Here is an 18,937-nt window from a genome sequence, read left to right as displayed (position 1 = left end):
TGTTTTAGTAGCCATTAGAACTGGGGTTGTTCACAAACCTTTGGAGAATAGACTGTTCTAATACCAAGCCTCTTAAAACACAATAATGAAATAGTTTGCTTTGTGCCAAGCTTACCAGAAAACTAAGTGCTTACTTAATGAAGTAAAGGTCCTGCCTTCCCTATCTAATCTGATTTGGTTGTTGCTGCCCCCCTTCTACCCCCCAGACACTGATCCCTCTGTCATCCTGACAGTCCCCAAAATGAAAGTCATATCTGTTCATTTATTCCAGGGGGGTGTGGGAGACAATACTTTGTATTTATCCTTCACTTCAGAGACTGTCTTGGTACCTTGGGTATTGTGAAGTGACTAAGTTAGATAAGTAATGAGTTTCCTTTTCATTAATGTAAAAAGATTCCAAGGCTTTATTTCATTTTTGTTCCTTTTTTATAATCACATCCACCTCTTAGTATTACTCTTTTGAATCCACAGTGTTAGTACTATCTATACACACAACCCGTAATTCATTTTTCCCTGATAAATGAGGGAATTAAAAACTGCAGGATTCAAATTCTCCAAGGAAAAGATATTTCTCAGATTATTACGTTTTTTAATAAAACTAGCTGCATGTTTTCACGAAAAACCAAGAACACTACTCTGCAGCCACTCTACCTACAGAGCTCCCACAGATCTCGGTGGGGCTCTCGTGTATGCAGCAGCTGCAGGACGGAGTTGCAAACGTAAACTATAAATCCATCACCTCTTTAAGAAGCCCATGGATCGCTGTGACGTCAGCATGTGATCAATCAGATACAAGAGACTTGAAAGTAAAACAGAAGGCTTTTAACTTTCAGGTGTATTATTGGTAAGGGTCAACATTTTGCTTTATGTAGCTTTCTTATTTAGTTTAGCTTTGAAAAGTAAAGAATGAATTACAACACGTGGCCTTGCTCTAAGTCCCAAGTTAATGAACAAAACATCCATCAATAGCACTGCATGTCTGAAATCATTCTAGTCAGATGGTTTGAATTCAAAGTTCACCTCTCTTAAGTAAGTCGTTACCCTGGAATTAATACTTCTAATTGGGCGTTAATTTAGTTTGCTCAAAATCAAAAGGTCTATCATCCAGATGCTGTTTTATCTGTTTCTTTTGCAGATTTGTACTTCACCTGAAAAGGTAATGACAGCAGAAAAAGGTATCAAACCAGGGTCTTAGATTCCCTTATCTCTACATTGCCTGCTAAGATATTAAATCTGTGCCTTCCAGCAAGATCTACAGCTAAGGGATGTGAACTAGAGTTGGCAGTGGCCTTTCCAGTTCTCAGGGACATTTTAAAAATAGAACTCTATAAAACAGACAATGTGCTTTGATGTTTGAGATCTGTATAAAGAACTTCTCAACAGAAACTCTGGTACTGATTGAGAAGTGGGCAAAAATCCAAAACTGAAGAAACCCCTATATTGCACTTTTAATTAACAGGTGTCAAAGCACTTTATTTAAAAAGACTAAATATATTGCAGCCCCAGTTGCAACTCCTTTTCCAAAGGAGAAGTGACCCAGGTGACAAGACTCAGCCAGGATCGTACAGCAGATCAATGGCAGAGCTATTAACAGACACCAAATTGCCGTATGTCCAGGGATGTGTTTGTCCACCCAGGCTTATTCTCAGTGGCACATCTGTTGGTGAGTTCAGCAGCAAATGCAAAAAATAAGCAGGCCAAGGTTTATTTGATGACTTAACCAGCCAAATGCTTGCTCAGGTTAGAAGCTGACTCTTCTAGGTTCTTTTGAAATGCAAAGAAATGCATCTAGTACCCTCTACATAGAAGTAGCACAAATTTTGTGAAAGGTGCATCAAGAGATTTTTCTTCTGAAGTAGCAGACTTAACAAAAAATTACTGCTGTGATAATGGAGCCATTTTCCAACCTACAGAGCATGCAGCATTTCATTTTTTGATACCATGAACGGTATCTAATACCTAATGGCATGATCTTTTCCTACTCCATATTTCAAAGATAGACTGTGACACAGCAGTATGTCGAACAACACAACTCTGTAGTTGCTGCTAATATATGTCGATTTATGAAGAGAATTTGTAAGATGAACTTGTTTTCTATTACTGCACTGAACTGAATTAAAACATAAAAATGTCATCACCACAAAATAAACAAGTTGGTAAGGCAAGCTCCTTTATTCCTCAGCATATTGCATTTAAGTAGCCCTACTGCAAAACAATCACTGACTTTTTAAAAGCAAGCAGTCTGCCCCAGTTAGTACCCTGCCCTGTTCTCAGACCCTTTGGAAAATAAAAGAAATAACAGATGCAAATTGATGCTGTGATTTGGCAAACTAACACTATGAAAGTTTAACAGCAGAAGAATTAGAAGATTCATTTAATAAGAAAAAGGCCATCTGACTCTGAAGACGCAGCTTCTTGTCAGTGCCCTCAGCTGGTAAGTAACAAGCAAAACATAATCAGGCAGGTAGATACTGAAGGGGTTGGGGGGTGGGGAGGCTTTGATAACAGTTCAGAAAACAAGGAGTCAAGAAAAATATGAAAAGAGAAAATTCACTGTCAGCCTTTAAGACAGCCAATGAGTTTCAAGACAAGCTGGTATTTATCCCACATAATACAACAGTTCATACAGGCTTTGCCACAGAAGGTCCAGTCCACCCTCATCAAATCTGGTATGCTGTCCCTGGCATACTTGATGTCTCAGAAGAAGGTGAGGGGGAAAAATGTTTTTATGGAGATCCAACCAAGCATGCGATATGACACTGGGGGACTGAGGAGAGGCTGGACTTTTTAACTCCTGCAAATGATTTAAGTCCTGCCACCTAAAAGCTCACTAGCCTTATCATGTACAGCTTAACAGTTACTAAACTATCTTTTATACAGTACTTTAGAGTAGAAAGTTTGTTTGTTAGCTTTTTAAAGAGAAATTCCTCCTGCTTGGCTAGTTTAGATATCTCATATGTAAAGCATGACACACACCTGACAGGCTACGCTGCCCATAGCTAGAGCCTTTTACTTTCAGCTAAATCCTTTTTAAACTGACCAAGTCTAGACACATGACTACACATGCCCATATAGCACTCTGATATGATGGCATTATGGTATTTTCTACATCTTTCTAAATGCACCCAGACAAACCTCTTCTCCTTTTTAAAATAACTTTGGCTGCATATCTTTACTGAGCCATCCTTCAGTTGTCCTTGATGAAGCAGAAAAACTGTGATTCCACCTCCTCTCCCTATCACAAAATCCTGTAAAATCAGATTAAATCAGCCCATATGGGAAGCTGCAGACTAATTTTTGACAGTGTGTGTTAGCCTACACTTACCAAAACTGAATTTCATCTCTCACCCTCACATCTACTACTCTGGTTGAAGTTTCATTCGTTACAATCTAGTTTTGCCTAAGCTAGTTTAGCCTGATCATTGGATTTTATATAGTCCCCCTGCTGCCCACCTTATACTGAGCACCCACAGCTCTAATTGAAGTCCATGAGAATCACCAGTGCTTGGCCTTTTAGAAAAGTCAGGCCTCAAATCATTAAACAAAATATCAATGACCGGTAGTTATCCAAACATCCCCCGGGGCACCCACTTATTCTTAACTGGAAATCCGTGCCCACACACTACAACGCCACTCTCTTTTCACTGAACCAGTTTTTAGTCTATACTGAGACCTTTCTTGCTTAACTCTGCTGTTAATATGGTCTTCTTTTCTTGTTTCCGGAGAGAACGGATCAGAAGGTTTAAGCTAATCCAAGTCCAGTATATACCCCAGGCCACCTTCATTTCACGTTCCCATGCCAAGAAACCTGCCTGGGTCACAAGCACAGCTGTCTTACAAGCGTTTCACTGAACTTGAACGCCCCCTTCCAGCAGCCTGTACTCTTCTGTCCTTTTTTCAGCAGGCAGCATCTGCCTAAACTCCCAGGGTCTGGCTGCTGAATGATCATGCCACTTGCCACTGAGCAAAGGAACAGAGGCAACAATTCTTCTCCAGCCTCCTGACAGGTTGGGAAGGGCCCCGTTCCACTAAGACCAGTACAGTCAAACAGAAGCAGGGCTGGAAGGAACCTCCAGAGGTCACCTAGTCCAGTAGGTCTCAACCTTTTTGCACCAGGACCCATCTGTCAACATCAACGGTTAGTCCCGACGCAGCACCCCCGCCCCCAGCATGTCAGACTGGAGGGGCCCAAGCAGCCCTTCACAGGCCCAAACTCTGCCAGCCTGCAAGGGAAAAGCCCCAGCTTCCCACATTTTTTTTCCTTGAAAGGAGAATCCAATTCTGAAGTCTGTTGATCTCTTTGCAACCTTTCCCTATATTCTTGCAACCGGGGGTGGACAAACAGTGCTCTCTCACCCAACGCCCTGCCCCAGGCAGGACCCTCTCTACACAAGTCATCCCAATACACCCACCACCTCAACTCTGCCGGAGCTGCTTCGCCCCCAACCAGGGAGAGCTCTAAAGTCCCGGAGCCAAGAGGAAGAAAAAGTTACAGAGCTGGGGCGACAAGAGCCAGGCGCTGTCCCCAAGCCCACAGGCTGGCGGGCCTGGCGCAAGAGGGCCCCAGAGAAGCGGGGCTTGACTGGGGGGGGCTCCCCGCACCCAGCCCTTACCTTGTTGGAGTAGGGCGGCTTGCTGAGGTCGATGCCATCCCGGAGCAGCTTGTCCCTGACCATGATCTTGAGCTTGAGCTTGGGGTACGCGGCGCGGGGGCGGGCCTGAGCCTCGTAGTGCTCCACCAGGCGGCTGGTGTAGAGCTGGGCGGGCGGCGGCGGCGGCTCCAGGGTGAAGTACAGCCCCGCGGCGCTGGCGTCCTGCTCCCGCAGCCGGCGCACGGCGGCCCGGATGCGGCGCCGGTGCGGGGGCAGCGCCACGCCGATGGCGTCCAGGTCGGGCTCGCCGATCTGCTTGCACACCTCCAGGTCGTCGTAGCCGTTGTCCACGAAGGACTCGGCGTACTGGGGCAGCTGCAGCGCCCGCAGCCACTCGTACACCACGTTGCTGCACATGCTGCTCTGCTCCGCGCCGCGCCGCGTCCCGCCGCCCAACTTCCCGCGCCCGCCCCGCCCCGGGCCGACGGGGACAGGGACGGGGACGGGCCGGGGTCGCGGCTGGTCCCGCGCACGGACGGAGCGCGGGAGAGCGGCGGGAGCCTGGCACCGCTTCTCCTCCTCCTCCGGGGCCGGAGCTGCAGCCGCTCCGCTCCCTCCTCCGCCGCCGCCTCCTCCGCCGCCGCCTGCTGCCGCGGCTCGCCTGCGCCTCCCCGCCCCGGCCCGGCTGTGCGGCCGCTGCCCGGCCCAGCCCGCCTGTGTGTGTGTGAGCGTGTATGTGAGTGAGCGGGAGTGTGAGCGGGAGGCCGTGACTGTGTAAATGTGCGGGGGGGGGGGGTGAGAGAGAGTATGTGTGTAAGTGTGCGCGTGAGACGGTGTGTGTGCAAATGTCTGTGAGAGACTGTTCGTGTGAAACTTGGTGTGCGTGTGACCGTGAGTGTAAGTGAGACTGTGTGCGTGTGCGTGGGTCCCCCCCGCGCACAGCGCCCGGCCGGGGGACGAGGTCGCCCCCCGTCTCCGGGCTGTTTGCACGAGGGCTGCGCCCGGCCCGGCTCGCCTCGCTCTCGGCCTCCGGCTCCTTCGCAAGGGAGGGAGCGAGGGTGCGTGCCCGCCCCGCCCGGCCGCTCCGCGCGGGGGTGCCGCAGGTCCGCGGCCCCGCTCCCCGGCAGCCGCCAACTCTGGGCTCGCGGCGCCCTCTCCAGCCCCGCGCTGGCAGCGCAGCCGCCGCCGCCGAGCCGCTGCCCGCCGCCGGGCCCCGGGGAGAGCTGAGGCTGGAGTCATCGCTGCTGGGTCATCGCAGCCTCGTGCCGGTTCCTCACCAGACAAGAGCACCTGGCAGGGACCTCAGGGGACCACCTGGTCGCAAAGCAGGACTGTCCCCAACCAGGTCATCGCAGCCTCAGCTTTGCTGAGCTGCAACTTAAAAACGTCCGGGGATGGAGCTGCCACCACAGGCTGCCTGTTGCACTCCTTGATTACCCTCCTCCTGATCAAGTTTTTCCTAATATCCAACCTCAACCTCTCTTGCTGCAACTTGACACTATTGCTCCCATTGAAAACAGTCCAGCTCCATCCCCTTTTGAGCCCCTCTTCAGGTAGTTGAAGGCACCTATTAAATCCCACCCCAGTCCTCTATTCTCCAGACTAAATTAGTTTCATAGTCAGTAGGGGTGGAAAGAACCTGAGCAGATCATCAAGTCCAACTCCCTGCCCTGAGCAGGACTGAATGCTGGGGTCAAACAAGCCCGGCTAGGTGATCATCTAGCCTCCTTTTGAAGACCCCCAGGAAGTTGGTTCCAGCTCCTAGCCTCCTGGTGTCTAGCCTGAACCTGCTTTCAGTCAGCTTATGGCTGTTATTCCTTGCAACTCCCAGTAGTGCTCAGAGGAACAGGGACTCTCCCATTGCCTCCTGGCCCCCCTTGGCAAGTTTGTAGGTGGCCAACAGACCCCCTCTCAGCCTTCTCTTGTGGAGGCTGAACAGGTTCAGGTCGTGTAGCCTTTCCTTGTAGGGCCTGCCCTGACCATGTGAGTGGCCCTTCCCTGGACCCTCTCCATGCTGTCCACATCCCCCCTGAAGTGCAACACCCAGAACTGGATGCAGTACTCCAGCTGTGGCCTGACCAGTGTCACAGAAGGGGAGGATAACCTCCTTGCATCTGCTCATGAGGCATCTGTGGATGCATGACAAGGTGTGGTTAGCCTTCCTGACTAATAAGCTCCACCTTAGGAGGAAAGCCTGGTGGGGGTGCCTATTGAAGTCAAAACAAACTCAAACCTTAGTTAGGAATAACCCCTTTACAAGCACCCAGAGGCCCATATCCACCTTGGAACGAACTCATTTGAAATTTCCCAGGTACTAGGCTCAGTGCATAGCCTTGCTTTGTCATCATGACTTGCACGCAGCTAGCTAGCCCAAGGTTTCCCAGGCTTCTGACACCAGAAGCACCTTTTTTTCCTGGATTAAAATTGGTCACTTACATCTGAAAAGCATGGAACAAGGTTTGAATTATGGGGGAGCTCAGCTGGGCTGAGCCACCCATAAGAAATAAGAGCCCTCTAAGATTTGAAAATCATAACCAGGGGGCCTCCAATTTTATTAGGGCATTATAATGGGCAGCCCAGGTTTTTTTGCAGAACCCCCCCCAAGAGACAAATCGTAATTCAAACCCTGGCATGGAGGGAAAGCAAGGTGGGGTGGGACTGGGGCTATGTAGGGGGGTGAAATGCAATGCACATGCTGCCCAACCTTTTGGCCCCATCAGCCCATGAGCAGTGCTGTTGGTCCACAGGCCAAATACAGTCCATGGGCCCAAACCCAGCATGTGGAGCCCATGTGTCCAGGCCCCAATCCCACCATAAGGAACTTGGAAATCTGGCAGCAGGGCAGCACCACCATTCCCCGCATCCACATTTCTGTGCATTGGGACGAGCCCCATAGCCAAGATGACATGGCGCCTCAAGCCATATATTACACTGATAAGGTGTTTTTCATGGTACACTAGTGTGCCTCAGCACACCCATAGGGAATCACTAAGAGAGTCAAACACAATGAGCAGCCCACAGCCAGAGCTCCTGGCCAATCTGTTACCCCAGCATGCTCAACCTGTTACCTCTGTACTCTCTCCCAAAGCAGGCATCCAGGATCAGCTGCAGGCACTAAGGGAAATCTTCCTTATTTCATTTTTTTACCATTTGCAAAAAGAACTCTTCTGAGGTTAAGTGTAGCAGTCAGTCTCTCCCAGGGCTCCCCTTGTGTCTTCTCAGCACTTCCCCATCCGTTTCCAATAGTCTAACAACCAGTCAACCCATCCCAGCAGTATTCACAATATAATCACCAACAGGAAAAACTAAGGAGGAGAGACCTACTTCTATATTAATAAAGGGCTGATGAAACACTACTACCCTGACAAAATTAAAATGTCTATGCTGCAGCAAATACAGTATGCACTCTTCAAGGATGAGCTGGGTTACAGTTCCTTCTTTGGAAATTGTCATGGTTTCAATATTTCCAGTTAAGCAAACCCCAGGGTACTTCTCCCAAGCTCCCCTCTCTTGCTACTTTGCCCAGGATTTAAACACAGCTTGTGAAATGATGCTCAGCATGGTTTCTGCTTGGATGCACCTGGAGAAAAAAATCTGCTTAGTGCTAGATCAGCAACAGGCACTTTCCTTGGTGTCAAAAATTGACTAACTAGCATAAAAAATCCCAACACTTTAAGGGTTCATTTGGAATTTGCAAGTGTGAGGACTCTGGAATTGCATAAAGCATGCATTTAGCAATGATGATTATTTTTAAAGATATACTTTAAGAAATAAACAGAGAAATGGGAGTAATCATCAAAGAAAGAGCGGGTCCCTGTGCTGTACTATGCCATAATAGGAGGGGCTTTTTATTATTATTATTGGGGATAAGCAAGGGGCAGTAGGTGACCAGTTTCAGTTCCAGCGTGGAAAAGACTCAGCTTTAGTTTCTAAATCACAAGTCAGAACTTGGTTTAATAGAACTTATTTTTCAAGGAAACAAAGCCATTTTTCTTAGAAGTGCAACACGGTTTTCTACAATACCTTATTATAGAAGGTGATGAATTGATGACAGAGCACGTACATACCCAAGGCTCGGTTTGGTCTCCCAGCCTTTATAGTGGTCACTATGAAACTTTTTTCATATAGGAAGCATTACATCTCAACACATTTTGTAGAGGTCAACTGTACAAGTGACTGCAAAACCTGCTAACTGGATGCAACACAAAGCAGTAGATCACAGATTTATGTGCTGCAAAAAATCGCTGGAAGGGAGAGGGTAAGATGAAGATCACTAGCATTTCATTCCCTCCCACTCCCTCGCATTTCTTTCACAGCACTTCTTATTTCCTTCCTGCCTCCTTATCTTATTTTGCCCTTACCTTCTACAAGCAGGGGGAAGGGGAGCACACAGGACATTCTGAACCCTCCTCCCCAACCAGGGAAGGGGATGGCAGTAGCCAGATCTCTTTTCAGATCTGGCAAGGAAATGGAAAGGGCCAGAGATGTGGGAAAAGTGGCAAAGGAAATACTGCTTCCCAGCCACTTTTGAGCTTAGACAAGCACTGCAGGCTTGTTCAGGAGCAGGAAGAGCAGTAGCCATAGGCTAAGAGACCATGCTGTCCAATAGTTTATTTAGCCATTCAGATGGGCTGTCCTTCGTCACCAATGTGTTCACTGCTGTATTAATGGCCCCACTCTCCACACACCCTCACCAAAAAAAGTAAAAGCAAGGAACTGGAGAGCTGCTAAGAAGGAGGGGAAGTTTCTTAAAAGTGCAACAGGATTTTCAGCGATACCTGCTATAGAAAGGGATGAATTGATGACAGAGCAGATACATACCCAAGGCCTGATTTGGTCTCTTTTGGACCTTACAGTGGTTTGCTATGAGACTATTTAGTTTCCCACTGCTAGGAAGTAATATGCCACAGAGGTGGAAGAGGTAGAAAAAAGTGAGAGAGAAAGACCTCACACACATCCTACCCAGTCCATCGTTTCCTGTTCTCCCCTTACTCTGAGAGCCCTATTAGGTTAAAACAGTCATAAGAACAATAATCTTATAATTTAAATTAATTAACATATTGTGGTCCATAAACTTCAAGTTACCTAGGGATATAACAGATGCCAAAGAAGCAGGCAATCATGAGAGGTCCTGGAGAAAAGGGTATTAAAACAGGAGCGGGCGATTATTTGGGCTGGAGGGTCACTTAGCAAGGGTTTTGGTGAGCTGTTGCAGGCTGGGTCAGCATACCCTCCCCACTGCACCAGAGCAAGTCTGCACCCTCCACACCCACTTGCAACAGCTCACCAAACTCTTTAAGTGGTTGATTACTGGACCTGGGAGCAGATTGTGGCTCTGCCCTGGACCCCAGCCACACACCATCACTGCCCTGCAATCCCAGCCCTGACCCCAGGATCTCCATGGAGACTGGCCCAGGACCACCATAGATTCATAGATGCTAGGGTCGGAAGGGACCTCAATAGATCATCGAGTCCGACCCCCTGCATAAGCAGGAAAAAGTGCTGGGCCTACATTACCCCAGCTAGATACACATCTAGCCTTCGCTTGAAGACCCCCAGGGTAGGGGAGAGCACCACCTCCCTTGGGAGCCCGTTCCAGACCTTGGCCACTCGAACTGTGAAGAAGTTCCTCCTAATATCCAATCTAAATCTGCTCTCTTCTAGCTTGTGGCCATTATTTCTTGTAACCCCCGGGGGGGCCTTGGTGAATAAATACTCACCAATTCCCTTCTGTGCCCCCCTGACGAACTTATAGGCAGCCACCAGGTCGCCTCTCAACCTTCTCTTGCGGAGGCTGAAAAGGTCCAGTTTCTCTAGTCTCTCCTCGCAGGGCTTGGCCTGCAGGCCCTTAACCATATGAGTGGCCCTTCTCTGGACCCTCTCCAGATTATCCGCATCCTTCGTGAAGTGTGGCGCCCAGAATTGCACGCAGTACTCCAGCTGCGGTCTGACCAGCGCCCGATAGAGGGGAAGTATCACCTCCTTGGACCTATTTGTCATGCATCTGCTGATGCACGATAAAGTGCCATTGGCTTTTCTGATGGTTTCGTCACACTGCCGACTCATGTTCATCTTGGAGTCCACTAGGACTCCAAGATCCCTTTCCACTTCCGTGCCACCCAGCAGGTCATTTCCTAGGCTGTAGGTGTGCTGGACATTTTTCCTCCCTAGATGCAGCACTTTGCATTTCTCCTTGTTGAACTGCATTCTGTTGTTTTCTGCCCACTTGTCTAACCTGTCCAGGTCTGCTTGCAGCTGCTCCCTGCCCTCCGGCGTGTCCACTTCACCCCATAGCTTAGTGTCATCTGCAAATTTGGACAGAGTACATTTCACTCCCTCATCCAAGTCGCTGATGAAGACATTAAAGAGTATCGGTTCAAGGACCGAGCCCTGCAGGACCCCACTGCCCACACCCCTCCAGGTCAAAACCGACCCATCCACCACGACTCTCTGGGTGCGACCCTCCAGCCAATTCTCCACCCACCGGACTGTGCAGTCATCCAAGTCACAGCCCCTTAACTTGTTCACCAGTATGGGGTGGGATACCGTATCAAAGGCCTTCCTGAAGTCCAAGTATACGACATCCACCCCTCCTCCTGCATCGAGGCATTTTGTAACCTGGTCATAAAAAGAGACTAGATTGGTCAGGCACGATCTGCCTGCCACGAACCCATGCTGGTTTCCCCTCAGCATAACTTGCCCTGCCGGGCTCTCACAAATGTGAGCCTTGATAATTTTTTCAAAGACTTTGCCAAGGATGGAGGTGAGACTAATTGGCCTGTAGTTGCCCGGGTCCTCCTTCCTCCCCTTCTTGAAAATGGGAACCACATTGGCCCTTTTCCAGTCCTCCGGGACTTGACCCGTGCGCCACGAGCGTTCAAATATTCCCGCCAGTGGCTCTGCAATGATGTCGGCCAGTGCCTTCAGTACCCTCGGATGGAGCTCATCCGGGCCTGCCGACTTAAAGGCGTCCAGTTCTTCCAAGTGACCCTGCACCACCTCAGGGTCCACGCATGGAAGTCTGGTGCCTTGCTGCTGCCTCCCTACACTCCCAGTGAGAGACCTGTCATGCCTCTCGCTTAGGAACACTGAGGCGAAGAACTCGTTGAGGAGTTCAGCCTTGTCCCCTCTGTCCGTCACCAATTGTTTCTGCCCATTTAGCAGAGGTCCTGTTCCTCCCTGGGCCTTCCTTTTACTCCCTATATATCTAAAAAACAATTTCTTATTGTCTTTTACTTGGGTTGCCATCCTCAGCTCCATGGTAGCTTTGGCCTGTCTAACTGCCTCCCGACAAGCACGAGCAGAAGAGGTATATTCCTCTTTGGTGATCTCTCCCTGTTTCCACTTTTTATGTGCTCCCCTTTTGGCCCTTAGTCTGCCCTGGATTTCTCTGGTCAGCCAGGGAAGCCTCCTGGCCCCTTTCCCTCTTTTACCTCTCACGGGGATCGTCTCGCTTTGTGCTCGAAGGATAGTTTCCTTAAGGCACAGCCACCCTTCTTGGGCTCCCATCATTTCAAAACTACTACTCTGTAGTGCGTCCTTCACTAATCGCCTGAGTTCACTGAGATCAGCTTTCCTAAAGTCCAGCACGTTCACCCTACTAGTTACCTTACCCACTTGACGCCTTATGTTGAATTGTATTTTTAGGTGATCACTGTCCCCCAGATGGCTACCGATCTGTAGGTCCCCTACTATGTCATCCCCCGTTGCCAATACCAGATCCAGTAAGGCATTCCCCCTAGTGGGACCATGTACCTCCATGGGCCAGTCATGCTCAGCCAAGCAGATGGGATGGGGCTGGCGGCAAGCGGGGAGTGGTGTCCAGGAGCAGGATGGGTAGGCCCGGCTGGAACCAGGATCACCAGGAGGTGACGGTGGAGCTGGGGTCCAGGGCAGAACTGCGATACACTCCGTGTATGCTGTTGCCCGTGGAACTGGCACTCATCACAAGGACGTGTAGGCAGAGGATCATGGCTCTGCCCTGGGGCCCAGCCCCATGCTGTCACCACCCTGTGATCCCACACACCCATCCTAAGAGGCTTTGATTCTGCAAACACTTGAGCTGTCCCAGAGAGATTAATGGGACAATGCACAGAGCAAAATTAAACATGTGAATAAGTGTGCACAGGATCCGTGCATTAATATCATACTCAAGGCATGTTTAATACCTTTTTCACGTTAAGTAACTAAAATACCATACAGCAGCTACAGACAATGTTGACTGAGTGCTTTGCTGAAGCCTTGATCTTGCAAAGCACCTCAGTTGATCGGCAATATTTCAACTTTATTCCATACATTTTCATCAGAAAGTGATGATGGGAAAAAAAATTGGAAATAGTGCTGGAAATCAAGTAATCTTTCAAAAGATAAAACCATTCTCCAAATAGTAAATGCTTTTGCTGCTGCATGCTGCAGAGGCCAAATACCGGTTTACACTGTCAAATCAATAACTGAATTTTCACTTGCAAACAAATTGGTAACAAACTATAGCGATCAAATTTTCCACTGCAGGATACACATGGGTCTCAGAAAAGCAAGTGGATGTTGTTAATATACAGTGACAGGAGAACCAGGCCTCAAAAACAGAGGAAGTAGAAGGAAAATAAAATTAAAACTAAGTTCTGTGGTGAAGCATTATCGTTTCTGTGTTTTTCTGTAAGCTACATTTTTTTCTTCCTCTCCCCAGACCTGAGGCCATTCTTGGATTTGTGGCAGGCTTCACCATGTCAGACAGCATTGCTTATATAATAGACTACAATATGATTGACATTGTCAGAAAGAATTCATTGCAGCAATGACAAGTTGACTTAGGAAATGTAAAGGATATTTTAACCGAAGCATTTATTTATATAACCTTTTATCAGAAGACTACTGTCCATTTACACAGGGTATGAATAAATGGACATGGGTTCATCCCCATGGGGAAAGGACAGTCAATACTATATCAGTCCATTTGTTTCTGTTAAAGCACACTACTTAAGGTTTTTGGGGGGTTTTTTTAATCCGGGAGTTTGTTAAGATACCATTAGAAGCATATTCCTTGTTAACACATTTTTAAATATTTTTTTTGATGTGTAGATTTTTCTTTTAGTCTCAATTTCTGTGTTATGTTCTGAATGCAGTTACCCCTTATGCACATGAATGCACTATATACAACTTGCACTTCTATTTTTAAATCATAAGAATATTATATAACATTCATCTCAATATCCAATGTGCCATATTGCATGCCTGGGAATATCCTGTTCCACATTGTGGGAAATTTGTAACTAGTTTTTTATTGGTTTGCAATGGTGAAAAACACTGCTGAGATGTGAAAGGTTCAAATTATTCCTAACAGCAGCGTATATTTAAGAGTCATTAATATTAGACTGCTGTTTTGTCACTTAAGTCTACACCTATTTGCTACTGACACAGTAATATTAATGGTAAAATGAGAGGCCTCTAGGGTTGCTCTGGGTCCATTACTACTTATCGTTTGTGTTGTCATCTTGGAATATGCATTCATCTAATTAGTGACTGAAACAAAGCTGGATAGGAACAGAAATATCCAGAAGCCATCCACCAAAATGTAGCATGATCTCGATGAAATGGAGGAAAAACAAGTAAACAAAAAACAAATAAAATGATTTTTAGTAAGAATAAATGTGAACAAACAAGTGGTTTACATAAGGAAAATAATCAAATCCACATGGATAAAGCAGGCGTTTGTAACACAGAGGAAAGTTATGGAATTACTACTAGATAATATATTGAATACCAGTCAACAAAACAGTACCACTGTCATCTAGACAAATTCTATATTGGGACCCGCTTCTGAAAACTAGTTCAACAAGACATTGTTTCCAGCAGGTGGAAAAAGGAGGCACCTCATGACATCAAAAATATACTCTGTAATAAGTGTTTTCAGTATCAAGCCATCAGATTATATGAATAGGATTACTCTGTGTATAATCTTGCAAGGGACAAAACCAGATTAATTTGAAGTGAGTATACAAAATGGCAACAGTAATTGCAGAAACCTTGCAATTACAGTAAGTGGACCACGCACCCTTCTTCCTCAAAACCCAATTAGTTTATTTCACATATCTCACATAAAACCTTAATCCTAAAGAACGTGACCAGGAAACACCATCTCAAAAAGATAAAAGTTACTTGGGTAACTTTAAGACTGGACCATCCATGGACATAATATGCAGTTTCACATAAAGTTTTAAGTATTCTATCAAGTAATATTTAATGTTTAATATACATTAAACCTAATCAGTCACATCTACTGAGAAATATTCTGGCACATCTTATGAATCTGATGGCTCTAGTAGTGCAGCATTTTTATCAAAAAAGACTAAAGTTGTTCAGAAAACAAAAAATTAACAGCCATTAAAAAGGTATTCTTAGCATGCAAATACTAGATAATACTATTACTATAAATCTACTGCAGAGTAGGATTTTTAATAAAAGAATTAATAAACTTGAGATGTATTATTCCTTCCCATCATAAGGCTAACTCTTTAGCCAGTAGGCTACAAAGGCCCAGTTTGCAAGATATGAAGATTTAGTTAAATTAAGGCTGTAATACACTAATCCAAATGCAAGGAAAAGGACTCTGACAAGACTACTATAATAACAAACGGAATACAAGAGATATAAAATGCAAAATAAAGGTATTCTTTACCAAAGTATAACCATATAAAGCAATGGGCAAGTGCTAAATATGTGTAAAGCACAGCTGAAACATGAAAATATGCAGAAATATCACACTCGCCAAAAATAAAACAATATTCCTATACACCTTATTCACAAGTGCAGTAACTGTAATAATTTGCATTTAATGGGACTACTTGAGATGAAAGGACCTGATCTGGTTGATGAAGTTTGCCCTTCCTCTAATAAATATAACCCTCCACTGGATTCAAACCTGCATACATTTGCAACACAGAGCAGCAACTTTACTTAACTATGCCGCAGAACACAGCCTTCTTCCCTATATGAATTTACAGGTGTTAATTCACAGGTATGATGTTTCTGATATTATCTTCCAAAGGCAACAGAAACAGAATCATACAAGGAAGTGAATTAATAAAATACGAGTACAGCTATAAAGCAGAACCCATTTTCTTATTCATACCAAATACAGAATTTAGTCTAATAATTTAAAATTCTGATTTTTTTCCTCACAAAAGAAATGAAAAGAGCTGAGAGAGATTTTTTTCCCCCTGACATTGTAGCTATACAACTTTTCATAAGTAGGTCAACTACTGGCATTCTGTTTCAGACCTCCCCTTCAGTGACAGATTAAAGCCAGATGCTAGAATTCAAGCAACATGGGTCTACAACTAGGAAGGTGTCAGAAGTGCCGGATTTAGGGTGTTTATATTTTCCTGGTAAAAAAACTGTGGTGCATTTGTGACAACATTTTAAAGTTCAAAGTGTTCAAGTAAACCACATAAGAACACTTTTTTTTTTTTTTTACCATATGTATAGCTGATGGTGCCAGCTTCTGACTCAACCGCAATATATGCATATTTCTCACAGTGAGGGTTTTTTTCCTAGCTTGTGTTCTGAATGAGTTTATTATGAATTACAGAACAAATGGCATTAACATTCACTTTGATCTTAGAGAGCTTCTGACATACTACTGAAAGAATCAGTTTACTGAGTGGCTAACTTCTGCCAGGGTGAAGATTCAGAATGAGACTTCCCTGCCACATTATGGAAGCTGGGGTTTAGCCCCACAATTTTTAGGGCAAGCGGCAGAACCTAGCTAAAGAGAGACTACATCCAGTTTTACCAGGACAGACCCTTCTTCCAATTAAGGTCTTGGTGTCCTGGAAAGTATTTCTTTCAGGGTACCTCACCTGACATGTCTAGGTCAAAATATGTTCATTCTCTCTGTATATATTTAAAGAAAGAAAGTGTTCACTCTTATCAAGTAGGAAGAAGGTGTTCTAAAGTCAGTTCCTCTTGGGGAAAAACCTGAAAGCTGATTAAAGATTGTTGTTCAATAGGTTTGGCAGTAAGTGAGCTTGATGAAGTAGTACTTTTTGATGAAGAGACCTGTGTGAAGAAGCTTGTAGAGGAAAAGATAATTGAGTAGAAGGTTAAATGTATGAGTGAACACTATGCTTAACTATTTAACCACTACAATTCTGAAGATGATTTCTTGTGGAAATACTAACCCACAAGCTCTCTGAAGACTTGTTTAATTTTTATCTATCAGGTGCCTAGCAGAAACAGGACCCAGATCCTCATCTATGACTTGATGGCTACCCCAAAAGAAATAACAACAGCAGTGCTTATGCTAATGTAAAATTTGCATTCAATGTGGCAAACAATGTTTGACATAGAAAAGAAATTGGAAAGAACATATGCACTATTGACACTGGCAAAGTATTTTACAAGTTCAAAGGGCAGAATTCTGTTCTCAGTGAAGTCAGTAGAGTAACTCCCCCATTGCTTTCAACAGAATCAGGATTTCACAGTGCTTTTGGAGTTTTCTTACCCATTAATTTTATAATAGAAAGGAAGTGCTTTTCCATCAGCCCAGCTTCAGCTATTGCTCACTTTTCCTTCACCTCAACAGATGATGGCATATAGATCAAGGGCCATGTTTTCAGACATATTTAGCTACATACAGATAGATGGTTGCCTAGTTCTGTTTTTCAAAGTGTTTAAGTGCCTGATTTCATGAGGCTTGGGCATGTATCTTTAGGTAGCTGCAGTTACTGCCAGAGAATGCTTTCTTGTTCCCCCTGGATATCCTTTACTGTTATTATCCATCCCTCCCTACTTCACCGTCCCACCCCTCCTTCCCTCCCATATGCCTCTCCTGCAGTCCAGTAGGATTTGCCTCACTGACTGTCCCACCAACCACTTCTCTTTGGCTGCTTTTTCCCAGCCCTCTTGCTTCACTATTTGTTTACTGCTCATCCTTACTTACTATTCTGTGACATCTTCTGAACCTTACACCCTGGCATTTACCACTGATTTTCCATTTTCCTCCATCCCTGCTTGTTTCTGGATTTCCCATACACCAGCAAATTTAGTAATAAAGAGGTTGAGCACTACATGCCAACTTGCCCTCTTTTTCTTGACTTCTCTGCTATACGTTGTTTCCTGTCCATTATCAAAGAGACAGGAAAGGAGAGCAAGAGTTATGCAGAAGGTCAGAAGGTTGATATATCTTCTGTTTCTTTATTGCTTCTTTACTAAGTTTTGTTTGTTTGTTTGACATCTGTCACAAAATACGTACCTCTGCTGCAGGGCATGAATTGAGAATACTTTTCCAGAAAGGTATCAGATGGAACATCTCTCAGCCTGTCTGCACTGAAAGTCTGCTGATCAATGTGCTCCCTCTTGTTTCTTGGGCTGAGGCCTCTGCATCTGCAGGGCTGTTGGCTACAGGTGCAAAGAGATAATGAGGATAATCAGCAGCTGTTGTGAAAGGTCACAACATCACTGGAGCAGGTGGACCTGGTACCCTTTACACCAGCTGAAGCTTTAATTCCTGGCCTCGCACTTGGGGTCTTCCCTAAATACAATTTGAAAGCAACCTTCATGCCAGCTCTAAACAAAAGCATTTTAAAGTGCAGTGGGCTTATGTAAAAGCTCGTTTCCAAATAATCAACATTTTAGAGAAACAAATATTTCCCAATTTCCCAGAAGTACCCATTTCAACAAAGGAGTGAGAAATTAATCATCCTGTCAGAATAAATACTACAAGACGTTAATTTCATTTGCTCCCCTTTACCAGCTCTACAATAGTTGGTTGTCAGACATCCAACTAGATCTCCCAAAAGACAAGGTTGCATCTCAGCTCTTGTCTTTCATGAGATTTTTTTCCAGTTGGAACACATTCCAGAAGATTTTGGCATATCAGTCTTCAATCATATAGGACACAGGCCTTTTCCATCATTTGTTTAAACAAAATTAAAACAAAATATAATATATAATGATAGAGAAAATGGATAAAATGAAGCAATATACAATAGAAGACTAAAAGAAAAAAAGAAATAAAAAAATAAAACAGGAGACATCTATTTCTTTTTTTTTCCCCTTGTACTTTGTGCAAGTAATGCAAATACACCCAGGGAGTATAGGACAGTTTGTACATTGTTGGAGAGAAGCCAAATAGCCGTTTTTTCTCCATTACCCCAGTATTTAAAAGTTTCCACTAATAGAGATCCATTTTCCTCTTATTTCTTCAAAAAGTGATTAAGACCACAAATAGTGATTTAGGTCATCTATCTCATTCTTCCCACAAGAACAGATCCTGTCTATATATATATATGTCTATATATATATATATATATATATATATAGGGTCCGACACCACCTGCCTATAA

General features: G+C 45.1%; 1 protein-coding gene across 3 annotated transcripts in view; it reads right to left on the bottom strand.

Annotated features, from left to right (window-relative positions):
• The window catches only part of SASH1 (SAM and SH3 domain containing 1), an 840,287-nt gene extending 835,069 nt beyond the window's left edge, over positions 1-5,218 (bottom strand). For all 3 annotated transcript variants that reach the window (XM_090041059.1, XM_090041065.1, XM_090041073.1), the window contains exon 1: positions 4,614-5,218. In XM_090041059.1, coding sequence (XP_089897185.1) covers positions 4,614-5,009 — 396 coding nt within the window. In that variant the 5' untranslated portion in view covers positions 5,010-5,218. The remainder of the gene's footprint in view (positions 1-4,613) is intronic.
• Positions 5,219-18,937: the final 13,719 nt, after the last annotated feature.

The sequence above is a fragment of the Crocodylus siamensis genome, chromosome 1 (genome assembly GCF_052110815.1).
Source record: "Crocodylus siamensis isolate JL-2025a chromosome 1, ASM5211081v1, whole genome shotgun sequence".
Classification (NCBI taxonomy): Eukaryota; Metazoa; Chordata; order Crocodylia; family Crocodylidae; genus Crocodylus; species Crocodylus siamensis.
This window is presented reverse-complemented; position numbering and strand designations above follow the sequence as displayed.